General features: G+C 58.6%; 2 protein-coding genes across 2 annotated transcripts in view; one reads left to right on the top strand and one right to left on the bottom strand.

Annotated features, from left to right (window-relative positions):
- The window catches only part of LOC104394517, a 12,521-nt gene extending 9,567 nt beyond the window's left edge, over positions 1-2,954 (top strand). Inside the window, exons 7-12 of the mRNA XM_010004118.1 lie at positions 236-483; positions 758-894; positions 2,118-2,266; positions 2,592-2,710; positions 2,790-2,851; positions 2,910-2,954. Of these exons, the coding sequence (XP_010002420.1) occupies positions 236-483; positions 758-894; positions 2,118-2,266; positions 2,592-2,710; positions 2,790-2,851; positions 2,910-2,954 (760 nt within the window). The remainder of the gene's footprint in view (positions 1-235; positions 484-757; positions 895-2,117; positions 2,267-2,591; positions 2,711-2,789; positions 2,852-2,909) is intronic.
- A 9,785-nt stretch (positions 2,955-12,739) lies between these two features.
- The window catches only part of LOC104394516 (uncharacterized protein PB18E9.04c-like), a 6,142-nt gene continuing 2,382 nt past the window's right edge, over positions 12,740-16,499 (bottom strand). Inside the window, 3 exon segments of the mRNA XM_010004117.1 lie at positions 12,740-12,783; positions 13,304-13,353; positions 14,576-14,711. Of these exon segments, the coding sequence (XP_010002419.1) occupies positions 12,740-12,783; positions 13,304-13,353; positions 14,576-14,711 (230 nt within the window).

Below are 16,499 nucleotides of genomic sequence, written 5' to 3'. Positions count from 1 at the left end.
ACCAAACCCAACGGGTCCCCTCTGGTGGGGGAAGGTCCCCAGGGCTCCCCTGAGCCACCCAGGACCTCCTGGAGGAGGGTTTGGCTCCCGAGTCCTCCCCGTGGGAGGTGGGATGAGGAGGCTCCACAGCCCAAGGAACATCGGAGAAGCTTCGAGGTCTTGCTGGGCAACCAAGGGGGGGTCGTGGTGGGACCAAGGTGGGTTTCTTGACGTTCTCCACCCCCCCCTGGGCCAGGGACCTGCAGGTGCTGATCGGGACGGACACGTTGAGGTCGGGGACGGGGGAGGTGAGAACCATCACCAAGCTCTGGGTCCACCCCTCCTACAACCCCCGCAAGAACGACAACGACTTCATGGTCCTGAGGTTGAACAAACCCGTGGAGTTCAGCAACAGCATCAAGAGGATCAGGTTGGCCACCAGGTGCCCCAGGCCTGGCATGAGGTGCAGCGTCTCCGGATGGGGAACCATTAAATCTCCTGGAGGTACTGGGATGGTGTGGGAGGGGGGTGGAGACCTCAGGGAGGGGTCTCCAAGGACAAGGAAGGTCTGGTGACCTTCTCGGGTGGGCCAAGGGGATGGGGGTTTCCATGGTGGCACCTCAACACCCACCAACTGGTGGTGACTCCTTCTCCTCCAGGATGGAGGTTCAGTTCGTCCCACCAGTGTCCTGAGGTCCCACCAAAGCTTCAGCCCCCCCCCCCCCCAGGTGGTTGCCCCTTCCTGACCCTTCTCTCCATCCCCCACCTTCTCCTCCAGCTCTGCTGCCCAAGGACCTCCAATGTGCAGCCATCCAGACCTTTGGAGAAGCCAAGTGCTCCAGGGCCTACGGAAACGCCGTCACCCGCAACATGTTCTGTGCTGGGGTCCCCCAGGGGGGCATCGACTCCTGCCAGGTGAGGGGACACCTTGGGGACATCCCTCTGGTCACCTCCAGGCGGTCCATGGGTCTTGGAGAACCAGCAGCAGGTGGTGGTGGGACCAGGGGGGAGGGTTTGGGGGTCCTTCAACAGTGGCCGTGGAACCAGGGGATGGACCAGTGGGAGGTGGGAAGGTCCATGGGGGTCTTGGGTTCCTCCAGGACCTCCAACCAAGGTCCATGGGGGTCTTGGGTTCCTCCAGGACCTCCAACCCAGCCCATGAAACCAGAACAAGGTCCATGGGGGTCTTGGGTTCCTCCAGGATCTCCAACCCAGGTCCATGGGGGTCTTGGGTTCCTCCAGGACCTCCAACCAAGGTCCATGGGGGGTCTTGGGTTCCTCCAGGACCTCCAACCAAGGTCTATGGGGGTCTTGGATTCCTCCAGGACCTCCAACCAAGGTCCATGGGGGGTCTTGGGTTCCTCCAGGACCTCCAACCAAGGTCTATGGGGGTCTTGGGTTCCTCCAGGACCTCCAAACAAGGTCCATGGGGGTCTTGGGTTCCTCCAGGACCTCCAACCAAGGTCCATGGGGGTCTTGGGTTCCTCCAGGACCTCCAACCAAGGTCTATGGGGGTCTTGGGTTCCTCCAGGACCTCCAACACAGCCCATGAAACCAGAACAAGGTCCATGGCGGGTCTTGGTTCCTCCAGGACCTCCAACCCAAGGTCCATGACAGGTGGGCAGGTCCATAGGGGGCCTCAGGTTCCTCTGGGAGGTCTCAGGTTCCTCCAGGACCTCCAACCCAGGCCAATAAACCAGAACAAGGTCCATGGGGGGTCTCAGGTTCCCCCAGTACCTCCAGCCCAGCCCATGAGACCAGAATAAGGTCCATGAGAAGTCTCAGGTTCCTCTAGGAGGTCTCAGGTTCCTCTGGGAGGTCTCAGGTTCCTCTGGGAGGACCTCCAACCCAAAGTCCATGGCAGGTGGGCAGGTCCATGGGGGGTCTCAGGTTCCTCCAGAACCTCCGAAGCAGTAAGAGGTCCCTGGGAGGGCCCAGGTTCCTCCAGGACCTCCAACCCAAAGTCCATGGCAGGTGGGCAGGTCCATGGGGGGTCTCAGGTTCCCCCAGGACCTCCAGCCCAGCCCATGAGCCCAGAACAAGGTCCATGGCAGGTTCCACCACCCACCTCCCCCTCGGTCCCTCCGGTGGGTCCTGGCAGGTCCCCAGGGTGTCCCACCACGTCTCCTTCTCCCCAGGGGGACTCGGGAGGCCCCTTGGTGTGCGACGGGGTCCTGCAGGGGGTGGTGTCCTGGGGCATGGCCGTGTGTGGCCGGCGGGGACAACCCGGTGTCTACTCCAACGTCTGTCGTGCTGCGTCCTGGATCCGGAGGCTCCTCAGGGAGCAGTGAGGACTCAGCATCTCCAGCATCTCCAGCCTCTTCAGCCCCTCCAGCATCTCCAGCCCCTCCAGCGTCTCCAGCCCCTCCAGCATCTCCAGCATCTCCAGCCCCTCCAGCATCTCCAGCATCTCCACCCACTCCCTCCATCATCTCCATCTTCATCATCTCTATCATCTCCACCATCTCCAGCCCCTCCAGTCCCATCATCTCCTCCAGCTCCATCGTCTCCACCATCCCCATCCCCATCATCCCCATCACCTCCACCACCTCCAGCCCCATCTCCTCCATCTCCTCCATCCCCACCATCTCCAGCTCCATCATCTCCACCAGTTCCAGCCCCACCAGCTCCATCATCTCCACCAGTTCCAGCCCCACCAGTCCCACCAGCTCCATCATCTCCACCAGTTCCATCCCCACCAGCTCTACCAGCTCCAGCTCCATCACCTCCAGTTCCACCAGTTCTAGGTCCATCACCTCCAGTTCCACCTCCAGTTCCAGTTCCTCCAGCTCCAGCTCCACCATTTCCAGTTCCAGTTCCTCCAGCTCCAGTTCCAGTTCCACCATCTCCAGTTCCAGTTCCTCCAGCTCCAGTTCCAGTTCCACCATCTCCAGTTCCAGCTCCACCATCTCCAGTTCCAGTTCCTCCAGCTCCAGTTCCACCAGTTCCACCACCTCCAGTTTGGGGGAAAATAAAGAAAAGAGCAAAACCAATGAGATGGAGTCATGGGGGAACTGGGAGCACTGGGAAGTGGGGGTGGTGGGAACTGGAAGCACTGGGAAGTTGGGCAGTGTTAACTGGGAACACTGGGAAGTGGGGGTGGTGGGAACTGGAAGCACTGGGAAGTTGGGCAGTGTTAACTGGGAGCACTGGGAAGTGGGGGTGGTGGGAACTGGAAGCACTGGGAAGTTGGGCAGTGTTAACTGGGAACACTGGGAAGTGGGGGTGGTGGGAACTGGAAGCACTGGGAAGTTGGGCAGTGTTAACTGGGAACACTGGGAAGTGGGGGTGGTGGGAACTGGAAGCACTGGGAAGTTGGGCAGTGTTAACTGGGAACACTGGGAAGTGGGGGTGGTGGGAACTGGAAGCACTGGGAAGTTGGGCAGTGTTAACTGGGAACACTGGGAAGTGGGGGTGGTGGGAACTGGAAGCACTGGGAAGTTGGGCAGTGTTAACTGGGAACACTGGGAAGTGGGGGTGGTGGGAACTGGAAGCACTGGGAAGTTGGGCAGTGTTAACTGGGAACACTGGGAAGTGGGGGTGGTGGGAACTGGAAGCACTGGGAAGTTGGGCAGTGTTAACTGGGAACACTGGGAAGTGGGGGTGGTGGGAACTGGAAGCACTGGGAAGTTGGGCAGTGTTAACTGGGAACACTGGGAAGTGGGGGTGGTGGGAACTGGAAGCACTGGGAAGTTGGGCAGTGTTAACTGGGAACACTGGGAAGTGGGGGTGGTGGGAACTGGAAGCACTGGGAAGTTGGGCAGTGTTAACTGGGAACACTGGGAAGTGGGGGTGGTGGGAACTGGAAGCACTGGGAAGTTGGGCAGTGTTAACTGGGAACACTGGGAAGTGGGGGTGGTGGGAACTGGAAGCACTGGGAAGTTGGGCAGTGTTAACTGGGAACACTGGGAAGTGGGGGTGGTGGGAACTGGAAGCACTGGGAAGTTGGGCAGTGTTAACTGGGAACACTGGGAAGTGGGGGTGGTGGGAACTGGAAGCACTGGGAAGTTGGGCAGTGTTAACTGGGAACACTGGGAAGTGGGGGTGGTGGGAACTGGAAGCACTGGGAAGTTGGGCAGTGTTAACTGGGAACACTGGGAAGTGGGGGTGGTGGGAACTGGAAGCACTGGGAAGTTGGGCAGTGTTAACTGGGAACACTGGGAAGTGGGGGTGGTGGGAACTGGAAGCACTGGGAAGTTGGGCAGTGTTAACTGGGAACACTGGGAAGTGGGGGTGGTGGGAACTGGAAGCACTGGGAAGTTGGGCAGTGTTAACTGGGAACACTGGGAAGTGGGGGTGGTGGGAACTGGAAGCACTGGGAAGTTGGGCAGTGTTAACTGGGAACACTGGGAAGTGGGGGTGGTGGGAACTGGAAGCACTGGGAAGTTGGGCAGTGTTAACTGGGAACACTGGGAAGTGGGGGTGGTGGGAACTGGAAGCACTGGGAAGTTGGGCAGTGTTAACTGGGAACACTGGGAAGTGGGGGTGGTGGGAACTGGAAGCACTGGGAAGTTGGGCAGTGTTAACTGGGAACACTGGGAAGTGGGGGTGGTGGGAACTGGAAGCACTGGGAAGTTGGGCAGTGTTAACTGGGAACACTGGGAAGTGGGGGTGGTGGGAACTGGAAGCACTGGGAAGTTGGGCAGTGTTAACTGGGAACACTGGGAAGTGGGGGTGGTGGGAACTGGAAGCACTGGGAAGTTGGGCAGTGTTAACTGGGAACACTGGGAAGTGGGGGTGGTGGGAACTGGAAGCACTGGGAAGTTGGGCAGTGTTAACTGGGAACACTGGGAAGTGGGGGTGGTGGGAACTGGAAGCACTGGGAAGTTGGGCAGTGTTAACTGGGAACACTGGGAAGTGGGGGTGGTGGGAACTGGAAGCACTGGGAAGTTGGGCAGTGTTAACTGGGAACACTGGGAAGTGGGGGTGGTGGGAACTGGAAGCACTGGGAAGTTGGGCAGTGTTAACTGGGAACACTGGGAAGTGGGGGTGGTGGGAACTGGAAGCACTGGGAAGTTGGGCAGTGTTAACTGGGAACACTGGGAAGTGGGGGTGGTGGGAACTGGAAGCACTGGGAAGTTGGGCAGTGTTAACTGGGAACACTGGGAAGTGGGGGTGGTGGGAACTGGAAGCACTGGGAAGTTGGGCAGTGTTAACTGGGAACACTGGGAAGTGGGGGTGGTGGGAACTGGAAGCACTGGGAAGTTGGGCAGTGTTAACTGGGAACACTGGGAAGTGGGGGTGGTGGGAACTGGAAGCACTGGGAAGTTGGGCAGTGTTAACTGGGAACACTGGGAAGTGGGGGTGGTGGGAACTGGAAGCACTGGGAAGTTGGGCAGTGTTAACTGGGAACACTGGGAAGTGGGGGTGGTGGGAACTGGAAGCACTGGGAAGTTGGGCAGTGTTAACTGGGAACACTGGGAAGTGGGGGTGGTGGGAACTGGAAGCACTGGGAAGTTGGGCAGTGTTAACTGGGAACACTGGGAAGTGGGGGTGGTGGGAACTGGAAGCACTGGGAAGTTGGGCAGTGTTAACTGGGAACACTGGGAAGTGGGGGTGGTGGGAACTGGAAGCACTGGGAAGTTGGGCAGTGTTAACTGGGAACACTGGGAAGTGGGGGTGGTGGGAACTGGAAGCACTGGGAAGTTGGGCAGTGTTAACTGGGAACACTGGGAAGTGGGGGTGGTGGGAACTGGAAGCACTGGGAAGTTGGGCAGTGTTAACTGGGAACACTGGGAAGTGGGGGTGGTGGGAACTGGAAGCACTGGGAAGTTGGGCAGTGTTAACTGGGAACACTGGGAAGTGGGGGTGGTGGGAACTGGAAGCACTGGGAAGTTGGGCAGTGTTAACTGGGAACACTGGGAAGTGGGGGTGGTGGGAACTGGAAGCACTGGGAAGTTGGGCAGTGTTAACTGGGAACACTGGGAAGTGGGGGTGGTGGGAACTGGAAGCACTGGGAAGTTGGGCAGTGTTAACTGGGAACACTGGGAAGTGGGGGTGGTGGGAACTGGAAGCACTGGGAAGTTGGGCAGTGTTAACTGGGAACACTGGGAAGTGGGGGTGGTGGGAACTGGAAGCACTGGGAAGTTGGGCAGTGTTAACTGGGAACACTGGGAAGTGGGGGTGGTGGGAACTGGAAGCACTGGGAAGTTGGGCAGTGTTAACTGGGAACACTGGGAAGTGGGGGTGGTGGGAACTGGAAGCACTGGGAAGTTGGGCAGTGTTAACTGGGAACACTGGGAAGTGGGGGTGGTGGGAACTGGAAGCACTGGGAAGTTGGGCAGTGTTAACTGGGAACACTGGGAAGTGGGGGTGGTGGGAACTGGAAGCACTGGGAAGTTGGGCAGTGTTAACTGGGAACACTGGGAAGTGGGGGTGGTGGGAACTGGAAGCACTGGGAAGTTGGGCAGTGTTAACTGGGAACACTGGGAAGTGGGGGTGGTGGGAACTGGAAGCACTGGGAAGTTGGGCAGTGTTAACTGGGAACACTGGGAAGTGGGGGTGGTGGGAACTGGAAGCACTGGGAAGTTGGGCAGTGTTAACTGGGAACACTGGGAAGTGGGGGTGGTGGGAACTGGAAGCACTGGGAAGTTGGGCAGTGTTAACTGGGAACACTGGGAAGTGGGGGTGGTGGGAACTGGAAGCACTGGGAAGTTGGGCAGTGTTAACTGGGAACACTGGGAAGTGGGGGTGGTGGGAACTGGAAGCACTGGGAAGTTGGGCAGTGTTAACTGGGAACACTGGGAAGTGGGGGTGGTGGGAACTGGAAGCACTGGGAAGTTGGGCAGTGTTAACTGGGAACACTGGGAAGTGGGGGTGGTGGGAACTGGAAGCACTGGGAAGTTGGGCAGTGTTAACTGGGAACACTGGGAAGTGGGGGTGGTGGGAACTGGAAGCACTGGGAAGTTGGGCAGTGTTAACTGGGAACACTGGGAAGTGGGGGTGGTGGGAACTGGAAGCACTGGGAAGTTGGGCAGTGTTAACTGGGAACACTGGGAAGTGGGGGTGGTGGGAACTGGAAGCACTGGGAAGTTGGGCAGTGTTAACTGGGAACACTGGGAAGTGGGGGTGGTGGGAACTGGAAGCACTGGGAAGTTGGGCAGTGTTAACTGGGAACACTGGGAAGTGGGGGTGGTGGGAACTGGAAGCACTGGGAAGTTGGGCAGTGTTAACTGGGAACACTGGGAAGTGGGGGTGGTGGGAACTGGAAGCACTGGGAAGTTGGGCAGTGTTAACTGGGAACACTGGGAAGTGGGGGTGGTGGGAACTGGAAGCACTGGGAAGTTGGGCAGTGTTAACTGGGAACACTGGGAAGTGGGGGTGGTGGGAACTGGAAGCACTGGGAAGTTGGGCAGTGTTAACTGGGAACACTGGGAAGTGGGGGTGGTGGGAACTGGAAGCACTGGGAAGTTGGGCAGTGTTAACTGGGAACACTGGGAAGTGGGGGTGGTGGGAACTGGAAGCACTGGGAAGTTGGGCAGTGTTAACTGGGAACACTGGGAAGTGGGGGTGGTGGGAACTGGAAGCACTGGGAAGTTGGGCAGTGTTAACTGGGAACACTGGGAAGTGGGGGTGGTGGGAACTGGAAGCACTGGGAAGTTGGGCAGTGTTAACTGGGAACACTGGGAAGTGGGGGTGGTGGGAACTGGAAGCACTGGGAAGTTGGGCAGTGTTAACTGGGAACACTGGGAAGTGGGGGTGGTGGGAACTGGAAGCACTGGGAAGTTGGGCAGTGTTAACTGGGAACACTGGGAAGTGGGGGTGGTGGGAACTGGAAGCACTGGGAAGTTGGGCAGTGTTAACTGGGAACACTGGGAAGTGGGGGTGGTGGGAACTGGAAGCACTGGGAAGTTGGGCAGTGTTAACTGGGAACACTGGGAAGTGGGGGTGGTGGGAACTGGAAGCACTGGGAAGTTGGGCAGTGTTAACTGGGAACACTGGGAAGTGGGGGTGGTGGGAACTGGAAGCACTGGGAAGTTGGGCAGTGTTAACTGGGAACACTGGGAAGTGGGGGTGGTGGGAACTGGAAGCACTGGGAAGTTGGGCAGTGTTAACTGGGAACACTGGGAAGTGGGGGTGGTGGGAACTGGAAGCACTGGGAAGTTGGGCAGTGTTAACTGGGAACACTGGGAAGTGGGGGTGGTGGGAACTGGAAGCACTGGGAAGTTGGGCAGTGTTAACTGGGAACACTGGGAAGTGGGGGTGGTGGGAACTGGAAGCACTGGGAAGTTGGGCAGTGTTAACTGGGAACACTGGGAAGTGGGGGTGGTGGGAACTGGAAGCACTGGGAAGTTGGGCAGTGTTAACTGGGAACACTGGGAAGTGGGGGTGGTGGGAACTGGAAGCACTGGGAAGTTGGGCAGTGTTAACTGGGAACACTGGGAAGTGGGGGTGGTGGGAACTGGAAGCACTGGGAAGTTGGGCAGTGTTAACTGGGAACACTGGGAAGTGGGGGTGGTGGGAACTGGAAGCACTGGGAAGTTGGGCAGTGTTAACTGGGAACACTGGGAAGTGGGGGTGGTGGGAACTGGAAGCACTGGGAAGTTGGGCAGTGTTAACTGGGAACACTGGGAAGTGGGGGTGGTGGGAACTGGAAGCACTGGGAAGTTGGGCAGTGTTAACTGGGAACACTGGGAAGTGGGGGTGGTGGGAACTGGAAGCACTGGGAAGTTGGGCAGTGTTAACTGGGAACACTGGGAAGTGGGGGTGGTGGGAACTGGAAGCACTGGGAAGTTGGGCAGTGTTAACTGGGAACACTGGGAAGTGGGGGTGGTGGGAACTGGAAGCACTGGGAAGTTGGGCAGTGTTAACTGGGAACACTGGGAAGTGGGGGTGGTGGGAACTGGAAGCACTGGGAAGTTGGGCAGTGTTAACTGGGAACACTGGGAAGTGGGGGTGGTGGGAACTGGAAGCACTGGGAAGTTGGGCAGTGTTAACTGGGAACACTGGGAAGTGGGGGTGGTGGGAACTGGAAGCACTGGGAAGTTGGGCAGTGTTAACTGGGAACACTGGGAAGTGGGGGTGGTGGGAACTGGAAGCACTGGGAAGTTGGGCAGTGTTAACTGGGAACACTGGGAAGTGGGGGTGGTGGGAACTGGAAGCACTGGGAAGTTGGGCAGTGTTAACTGGGAACACTGGGAAGTGGGGGTGGTGGGAACTGGAAGCACTGGGAAGTTGGGCAGTGTTAACTGGGAACACTGGGAAGTGGGGGTGGTGGGAACTGGAAGCACTGGGAAGTTGGGCAGTGTTAACTGGGAACACTGGGAAGTGGGGGTGGTGGGAACTGGAAGCACTGGGAAGTTGGGCAGTGTTAACTGGGAACACTGGGAAGTGGGGGTGGTGGGAACTGGAAGCACTGGGAAGTTGGGCAGTGTTAACTGGGAACACTGGGAAGTGGGGGTGGTGGGAACTGGAAGCACTGGGAAGTTGGGCAGTGTTAACTGGGAACACTGGGAAGTGGGGGTGGTGGGAACTGGAAGCACTGGGAAGTTGGGCAGTGTTAACTGGGAACACTGGGAAGTGGGGGTGGTGGGAACTGGAAGCACTGGGAAGTTGGGCAGTGTTAACTGGGAACACTGGGAAGTGGGGGTGGTGGGAACTGGAAGCACTGGGAAGTTGGGCAGTGTTAACTGGGAACACTGGGAAGTGGGGGTGGTGGGAACTGGAAGCACTGGGAAGTTGGGCAGTGTTAACTGGGAACACTGGGAAGTGGGGGTGGTGGGAACTGGAAGCACTGGGAAGTTGGGCAGTGTTAACTGGGAACACTGGGAAGTGGGGGTGGTGGGAACTGGAAGCACTGGGAAGTTGGGCAGTGTTAACTGGGAACACTGGGAAGTGGGGGTGGTGGGAACTGGAAGCACTGGGAAGTTGGGCAGTGTTAACTGGGAACACTGGGAAGTGGGGGTGGTGGGAACTGGAAGCACTGGGAAGTTGGGCAGTGTTAACTGGGAACACTGGGAAGTGGGGGTGGTGGGAACTGGAAGCACTGGGAAGTTGGGCAGTGTTAACTGGGAACACTGGGAAGTGGGGGTGGTGGGAACTGGAAGCACTGGGAAGTTGGGCAGTGTTAACTGGGAACACTGGGAAGTGGGGGTGGTGGGAACTGGAAGCACTGGGAAGTTGGGCAGTGTTAACTGGGAACACTGGGAAGTGGGGGTGGTGGGAACTGGAAGCACTGGGAAGTTGGGCAGTGTTAACTGGGAACACTGGGAAGTGGGGGTGGTGGGAACTGGAAGCACTGGGAAGTTGGGCAGTGTTAACTGGGAACACTGGGAAGTGGGGGTGGTGGGAACTGGAAGCACTGGGAAGTTGGGCAGTGTTAACTGGGAACACTGGGAAGTGGGGGTGGTGGGAACTGGAAGCACTGGGAAGTTGGGCAGTGTTAACTGGGAACACTGGGAAGTGGGGGTGGTGGGAACTGGAAGCACTGGGAAGTTGGGCAGTGTTAACTGGGAACACTGGGAAGTGGGGGTGGTGGGAACTGGAAGCACTGGGAAGTTGGGCAGTGTTAACTGGGAACACTGGGAAGTGGGGGTGGTGGGAACTGGAAGCACTGGGAAGTTGGGCAGTGTTAACTGGGAACACTGGGAAGTGGGGGTGGTGGGAACTGGAAGCACTGGGAAGTTGGGCAGTGTTAACTGGGAACACTGGGAAGTGGGGGTGGTGGGAACTGGAAGCACTGGGAAGTTGGGCAGTGTTAACTGGGAACACTGGGAAGTGGGGGTGGTGGGAACTGGAAGCACTGGGAAGTTGGGCAGTGTTAACTGGGAACACTGGGAAGTGGGGGTGGTGGGAACTGGAAGCACTGGGAAGTTGGGCAGTGTTAACTGGGAACACTGGGAAGTGGGGGTGGTGGGAACTGGAAGCACTGGGAAGTTGGGCAGTGTTAACTGGGAACACTGGGAAGTGGGGGTGGTGGGAACTGGAAGCACTGGGAAGTTGGGCAGTGTTAACTGGGAACACTGGGAAGTGGGGGTGGTGGGAACTGGAAGCACTGGGAAGTTGGGCAGTGTTAACTGGGAACACTGGGAAGTGGGGGTGGTGGGAACTGGAAGCACTGGGAAGTTGGGCAGTGTTAACTGGGAACACTGGGAAGTGGGGGTGGTGGGAACTGGAAGCACTGGGAAGTTGGGCAGTGTTAACTGGGAACACTGGGAAGTGGGGGTGGTGGGAACTGGAAGCACTGGGAAGTTGGGCAGTGTTAACTGGGAACACTGGGAAGTGGGGGTGGTGGGAACTGGAAGCACTGGGAAGTTGGGCAGTGTTAACTGGGAACACTGGGAAGTGGGGGTGGTGGGAACTGGAAGCACTGGGAAGTTGGGCAGTGTTAACTGGGAACACTGGGAAGTGGGGGTGGTGGGAACTGGAAGCACTGGGAAGTTGGGCAGTGTTAACTGGGAACACTGGGAAGTGGGGGTGGTGGGAACTGGAAGCACTGGGAAGTTGGGCAGTGTTAACTGGGAACACTGGGAAGTGGGGGTGGTGGGAACTGGAAGCACTGGGAAGTTGGGCAGTGTTAACTGGGAACACTGGGAAGTGGGGGTGGTGGGAACTGGAAGCACTGGGAAGTTGGGCAGTGTTAACTGGGAACACTGGGAAGTGGGGGTGGTGGGAACTGGAAGCACTGGGAAGTTGGGCAGTGTTAACTGGGAACACTGGGAAGTGGGGGTGGTGGGAACTGGAAGCACTGGGAAGTTGGGCAGTGTTAACTGGGAACACTGGGAAGTGGGGGTGGTGGGAACTGGAAGCACTGGGAAGTTGGGCAGTGTTAACTGGGAACACTGGGAAGTGGGGGTGGTGGGAACTGGAAGCACTGGGAAGTTGGGCAGTGTTAACTGGGAACACTGGGAAGTGGGGGTGGTGGGAACTGGAAGCACTGGGAAGTTGGGCAGTGTTAACTGGGAACACTGGGAAGTGGGGGTGGTGGGAACTGGAAGCACTGGGAAGTTGGGCAGTGTTAACTGGGAACACTGGGAAGTGGGGGTGGTGGGAACTGGAAGCACTGGGAAGTTGGGCAGTGTTAACTGGGAACACTGGGAAGTGGGGGTGGTGGGAACTGGAAGCACTGGGAAGTTGGGCAGTGTTAACTGGGAACACTGGGAAGTGGGGGTGGTGGGAACTGGAAGCACTGGGAAGTTGGGCAGTGTTAACTGGGAACACTGGGAAGTGGGGGTGGTGGGAACTGGAAGCACTGGGAAGTTGGGCAGTGTTAACTGGGAACACTGGGAAGTGGGGGTGGTGGGAACTGGAAGCACTGGGAAGTTGGGCAGTGTTAACTGGGAACACTGGGAAGTGGGGGTGGTGGGAACTGGAAGCACTGGGAAGTTGGGCAGTGTTAACTGGGAACACTGGGAAGTGGGGGTGGTGGGAACTGGAAGCACTGGGAAGTTGGGCAGTGTTATCCACCATCTCCAGTTCCAGTTCCTCCAGCTCCAGTTCCACCAGTTCCACCACCTCCAGTTTGGGGGAAAATAAAGAAAAGAGCAAAACCAATGAGATGGAGTCATGGGGGAACTGGGAGCACTGGGAAGTGGGGGTGGTGGGAACTGGAAGCACTGGGAAGTTGGGCAGTGTTAACTGGGAACACTGGGAAGTGGGGGTGGTGGGAACTGGAAGCACTGGGAAGTTGGGCAGTGTTAACTGGGAGCACTGGGAAGCTGGGCAGTGGGAACTGGGAGCACTGGGAGATGGGGGTGGTGGGAACTGGGGACACTGGGAAGTTGGGCAGTGTTAGCTGGGAGCACTGGGAAGCTGGGCAGTGTTAACTGGGAGCACTGGGAAGCTGGGCAGTGGGAACTGGGAGCACTGGGGAAAGCGGCACAGGGAAACTGGGAGCATTAGGAAGTGGGGTTGGTGGGAACTGAGGACACTGGGAGCACTGGGAAGGGGGGGTGCAGAGGGAACTGGAAGCACTGGTAAGTGGGGCAGAGGGAACTGGGAGTACTGGGAGCACTGGGAAGTGGGGGTGGTGGGAACTGGAAGCACTGAGAAGTGGGGCAGTAGGAACTGGGAGCACTGGGGAAGGGGGGGGCAGAGGGAACTAGGGGCACTGGGAGCACTGGGAAGTGGGGCTGGTGGGAACTGGGAACACTGGGTATTGGAACAGTGGGAACTGGGAGCACTGGGGAGGAGGGGCAGAGGGAAGTGGGAGCACTGGGGAGGGGGTGCAGAGGGAACTGGGAGCACTGGGAGGGGGGATGGTGGGAATCTGGAAAGGGCTCTGGGAGGTACTGGGAGGGATAAAAAAGGTACTGGGAGGCACAATAAAGGTACTGGGAGGCACAATAAAGGTACTGGGAGGCACTGGGAGAGACAATAATGGTACTGGGAAGCACTGGGGAGTTCACTAAGGGCGCTGAGAGGTACTGGGAGGCACTGGGAGGGACAATAGGGGTACTGGGAAGGTCACTGGGAGGGACACTGGTAAGTTCTGGGAGGCACTGGGAGCACTGGGGGGTTCAATAAGGGCACTGGGAGGGACAATGAGGGCACTGGGAGGCACTGGGAAGTACTGGGGAGTTCAATAAGGGCACTGGGAGGCACTGGGGAGTTCAGTGAGATCACTGGAAGATACTGGGAGGGACAATTAAGGTTCTGGGAAGGGCACTGGGAGGCACTGGGAGGGACAATGAGGGCACTGGGAGGCACTGGGAGGCACCGGGGTGTTCTGGGAGGGCACTGGGAGGGACAGTAAGGGTACTGGGAGGCACTGGGAAGCACTGGAGAGTTCAATAAGGGCACTGGGAGACACTGGAAGGCACTGGGAAGTTCAGTGAGAGCACTGGGAGTTACTGGGAGAGACAATAAGGACACTGGGAGACACTGGGATGTACTGGGAGTCTGTGGAAGGCACTGGGAGGCACTGGGGAGTTCACTAAGAGTACTGGGAGATACTGGGAGGGACAATAAAGGTACTGGGAGGCACTGGAAAACACTGGGGAGTTCTGTGAGGGCACTGGGAAATACTGGGAGGGACAATAAAGGCACTGGGAGGGACAATAGGGGCACTGGGAACTACTGGGAGGGACAATAAAGGTACTGGGAGGCACTGGAAAACACTGGGGAGTTCTGTGAGGGCACTGGGAAATACTGGGAGGGACAATAAAGGCACTGGGAGGGACAATAGGGGCACTGGGAACTACTGGGAGGGACAATAAAGGTACTGGGAGGCACTGGAAAACACTGGGGAGTTCTGTGAGGGCACTGGGAAATACTGGGAGGGATAATAAAGGCACTGGGAGGGACAATAGGGGCACTGGGAAGTACTGGGAGGCACTGGGGAGCTCTGTGAAGGCACTGGGAGACACTGGGGGGGAAAATAGGGGCGCTGGGAACTACTGGGAGGCACTGGGAGGGACAATAGTACTGGGAGGCACAATAAAGGTACTGGGAGGGACTGGAAAGGGCTCTGGGAGGTACTGGGAGGGATAAAAAAGGTTCTGTGAGGGCACTGGGAAATACTGGGAGGCACAATAAAGGTACTGGGAGGGACTGGAAAGGGCTCTGGGAGGTACTGGGAGGGATAAAAAAGGTACTGGGAGGCACAATAAAGGTACTGGGAGGCACTGGGAGAGACAATAGGGGCACTGGGAAGTACTGGGAGGCACTGGGAGAGACAATAATGGTACTGGGAAGCACTGGGGAGTTCACTAAGGGCGCTGAGAGGTACTGGGAGGCACTGGGAGGGACAATAGGGGTACTGGGAAGGTCACTGGGAGGGACACTGGTAAGTTCTGGGAGGCACTGGGAGCACTGGGGGGTTCAATAAGGGCACTGGGAGGGACAATGAGGGCACTGGGAGGCACTGGGAAGTACTGGGGAGTTCAATAAGGGCACTGGGAGGCACTGGGGAGTTCAGTGAGATCACTGGAAGATACTGGGAGGGACAATTAAGGTTCTGGGAAGGGCACTGGGAGGCACTGGGAGGGACAATGAGGGCACTGGGAGGCACTGGGAGGCACCGGGGTGTTCTGGGAGGGCACTGGGAGGGACAGTAAGGGTACTGGGAGGCACTGGGAAGCACTGGAGAGTTCAATAAGGGCACTGGGAGACACTGGAAGGCACTGGGAAGTTCAGTGAGAGCACTGGGAGTTACTGGGAGAGACAATAAGGACACTGGGAGACACTGGGATGTACTGGGAGTCTGTGGAAGGCACTGGGAGGCACTGGGGAGTTCACTAAGAGTACTGGGAGATACTGGGAGGGACAATAAAGGTACTGGGAGGTACTGGGAAGGACAATAAGGACACTGGGAAGGCACTGGGAGGCACTGGGACGTACTGGGAGTCTGTGGGAGGTACTGGGATTGCCTAGAAAGCACTGGTTGGCACTGGTTGGCACTGGGAGCACTGGTTGGCACTGGGGAGGGGCACTGGGAGAACTGGGAAGGCAATGGGAGCACTGGGAGGCACCATTTGTCCTGGTTTTACTGGGAGGGCAGTGGTGTTACTGGGAGCACTGGGAGGGTCCCAGGGATTGCATGAGGGGCACTGGGAGGCACTAGGAAGGCACTCGTGTTACTGGGAGGGCACTGGGAGGACACTGGGAGGGTCGCAGGGAGTGCACGAGGGGCACTGGGGGAGGGCACTGGTGTCACTGGTGTTACGGGGAGCACTGGGAGGGCACTGGGAAGGTCCTAGGGGGTGCACGGCGGGCACTGGGAGGCACTGGTGTTACTGGGATGGCACTGGGAAGGTCCCAGGGAGTGCAGGAGGGGGCACTGGGGGAGGGCACCGGTGTCACTGGTGTTACTGGGAGCACTGGGAGGGCACTGGGGAGGTCCCAGGGGGTGCAGGAGGGGCACTGGGGGAGGGCACTGGTGTCACTGGTGTTACTGGGAGCACTGGGAGGCTCCCAGGGAGTGCACGAGGGGCACTGGGAGGCACTGGTGTTACTGGGAGGGCACTGGGAAGGTCCCAGGGGGTGCTCGGGGGGCACTGGGAGGCACTGGTGTTACTGGGATGGCACTGAGAAGGTCCCAGGGGGTGCAGGAGGGGGCACTGGGGGAGGGCACCGGTGTCACTGGTGTTACTGGGAGCACTGGGAGGCTCCCAGGGAGTGCACGAGGGGCACTGGGAGGCACTGGTGTTACTGGGATGGCACTGAGAAGGTCCCAGGGGGTGCAGGAGGGGGCACTGGGGGAGGGCACCGGTGTCACTGGTGTTACTGGGAGCACTGGGAGGCTCCCAGGGAGTGCACGAGGGGCACTGGGAGGCACTGGTGTTACTGGGATGGCACTGAGAAGGTCCCAGGGGGTGCAGGAGGGGGCACTGGGGGAGGGCACCGGTGTCACTGGTGTTACTGGGAGCACTGGGAGGCTCCCAGGGAGTGCACGAGGGGCACTGGGAGGCACTGGTGTTACTGGGAGGGCACTGGGAAGGTCCCAGGGGGTGCTCGGGGGGCACTGGGAGGCACTGGTGTTACTGGGATGGCACTGGGAAGGTCCCAGGGGGTGCAGGAGGGGGCACTGGGGGAGGGCAGTGGTGTCACTGGTGTTACTGGGAGCACTGGGAGGGCACTGG

This window comes from Chaetura pelagica, unplaced genomic scaffold (genome assembly GCF_000747805.2).
Source record: "Chaetura pelagica isolate M959 unplaced genomic scaffold, ChaPel_1.0 scaffold888, whole genome shotgun sequence".
In the NCBI taxonomy this organism is placed as follows: domain Eukaryota; kingdom Metazoa; phylum Chordata; class Aves; order Apodiformes; family Apodidae; genus Chaetura; species Chaetura pelagica.
The sequence above is the reverse complement of the archived record's forward strand: the minus strand, read 5'-3'. Positions and strand labels throughout refer to the sequence as shown.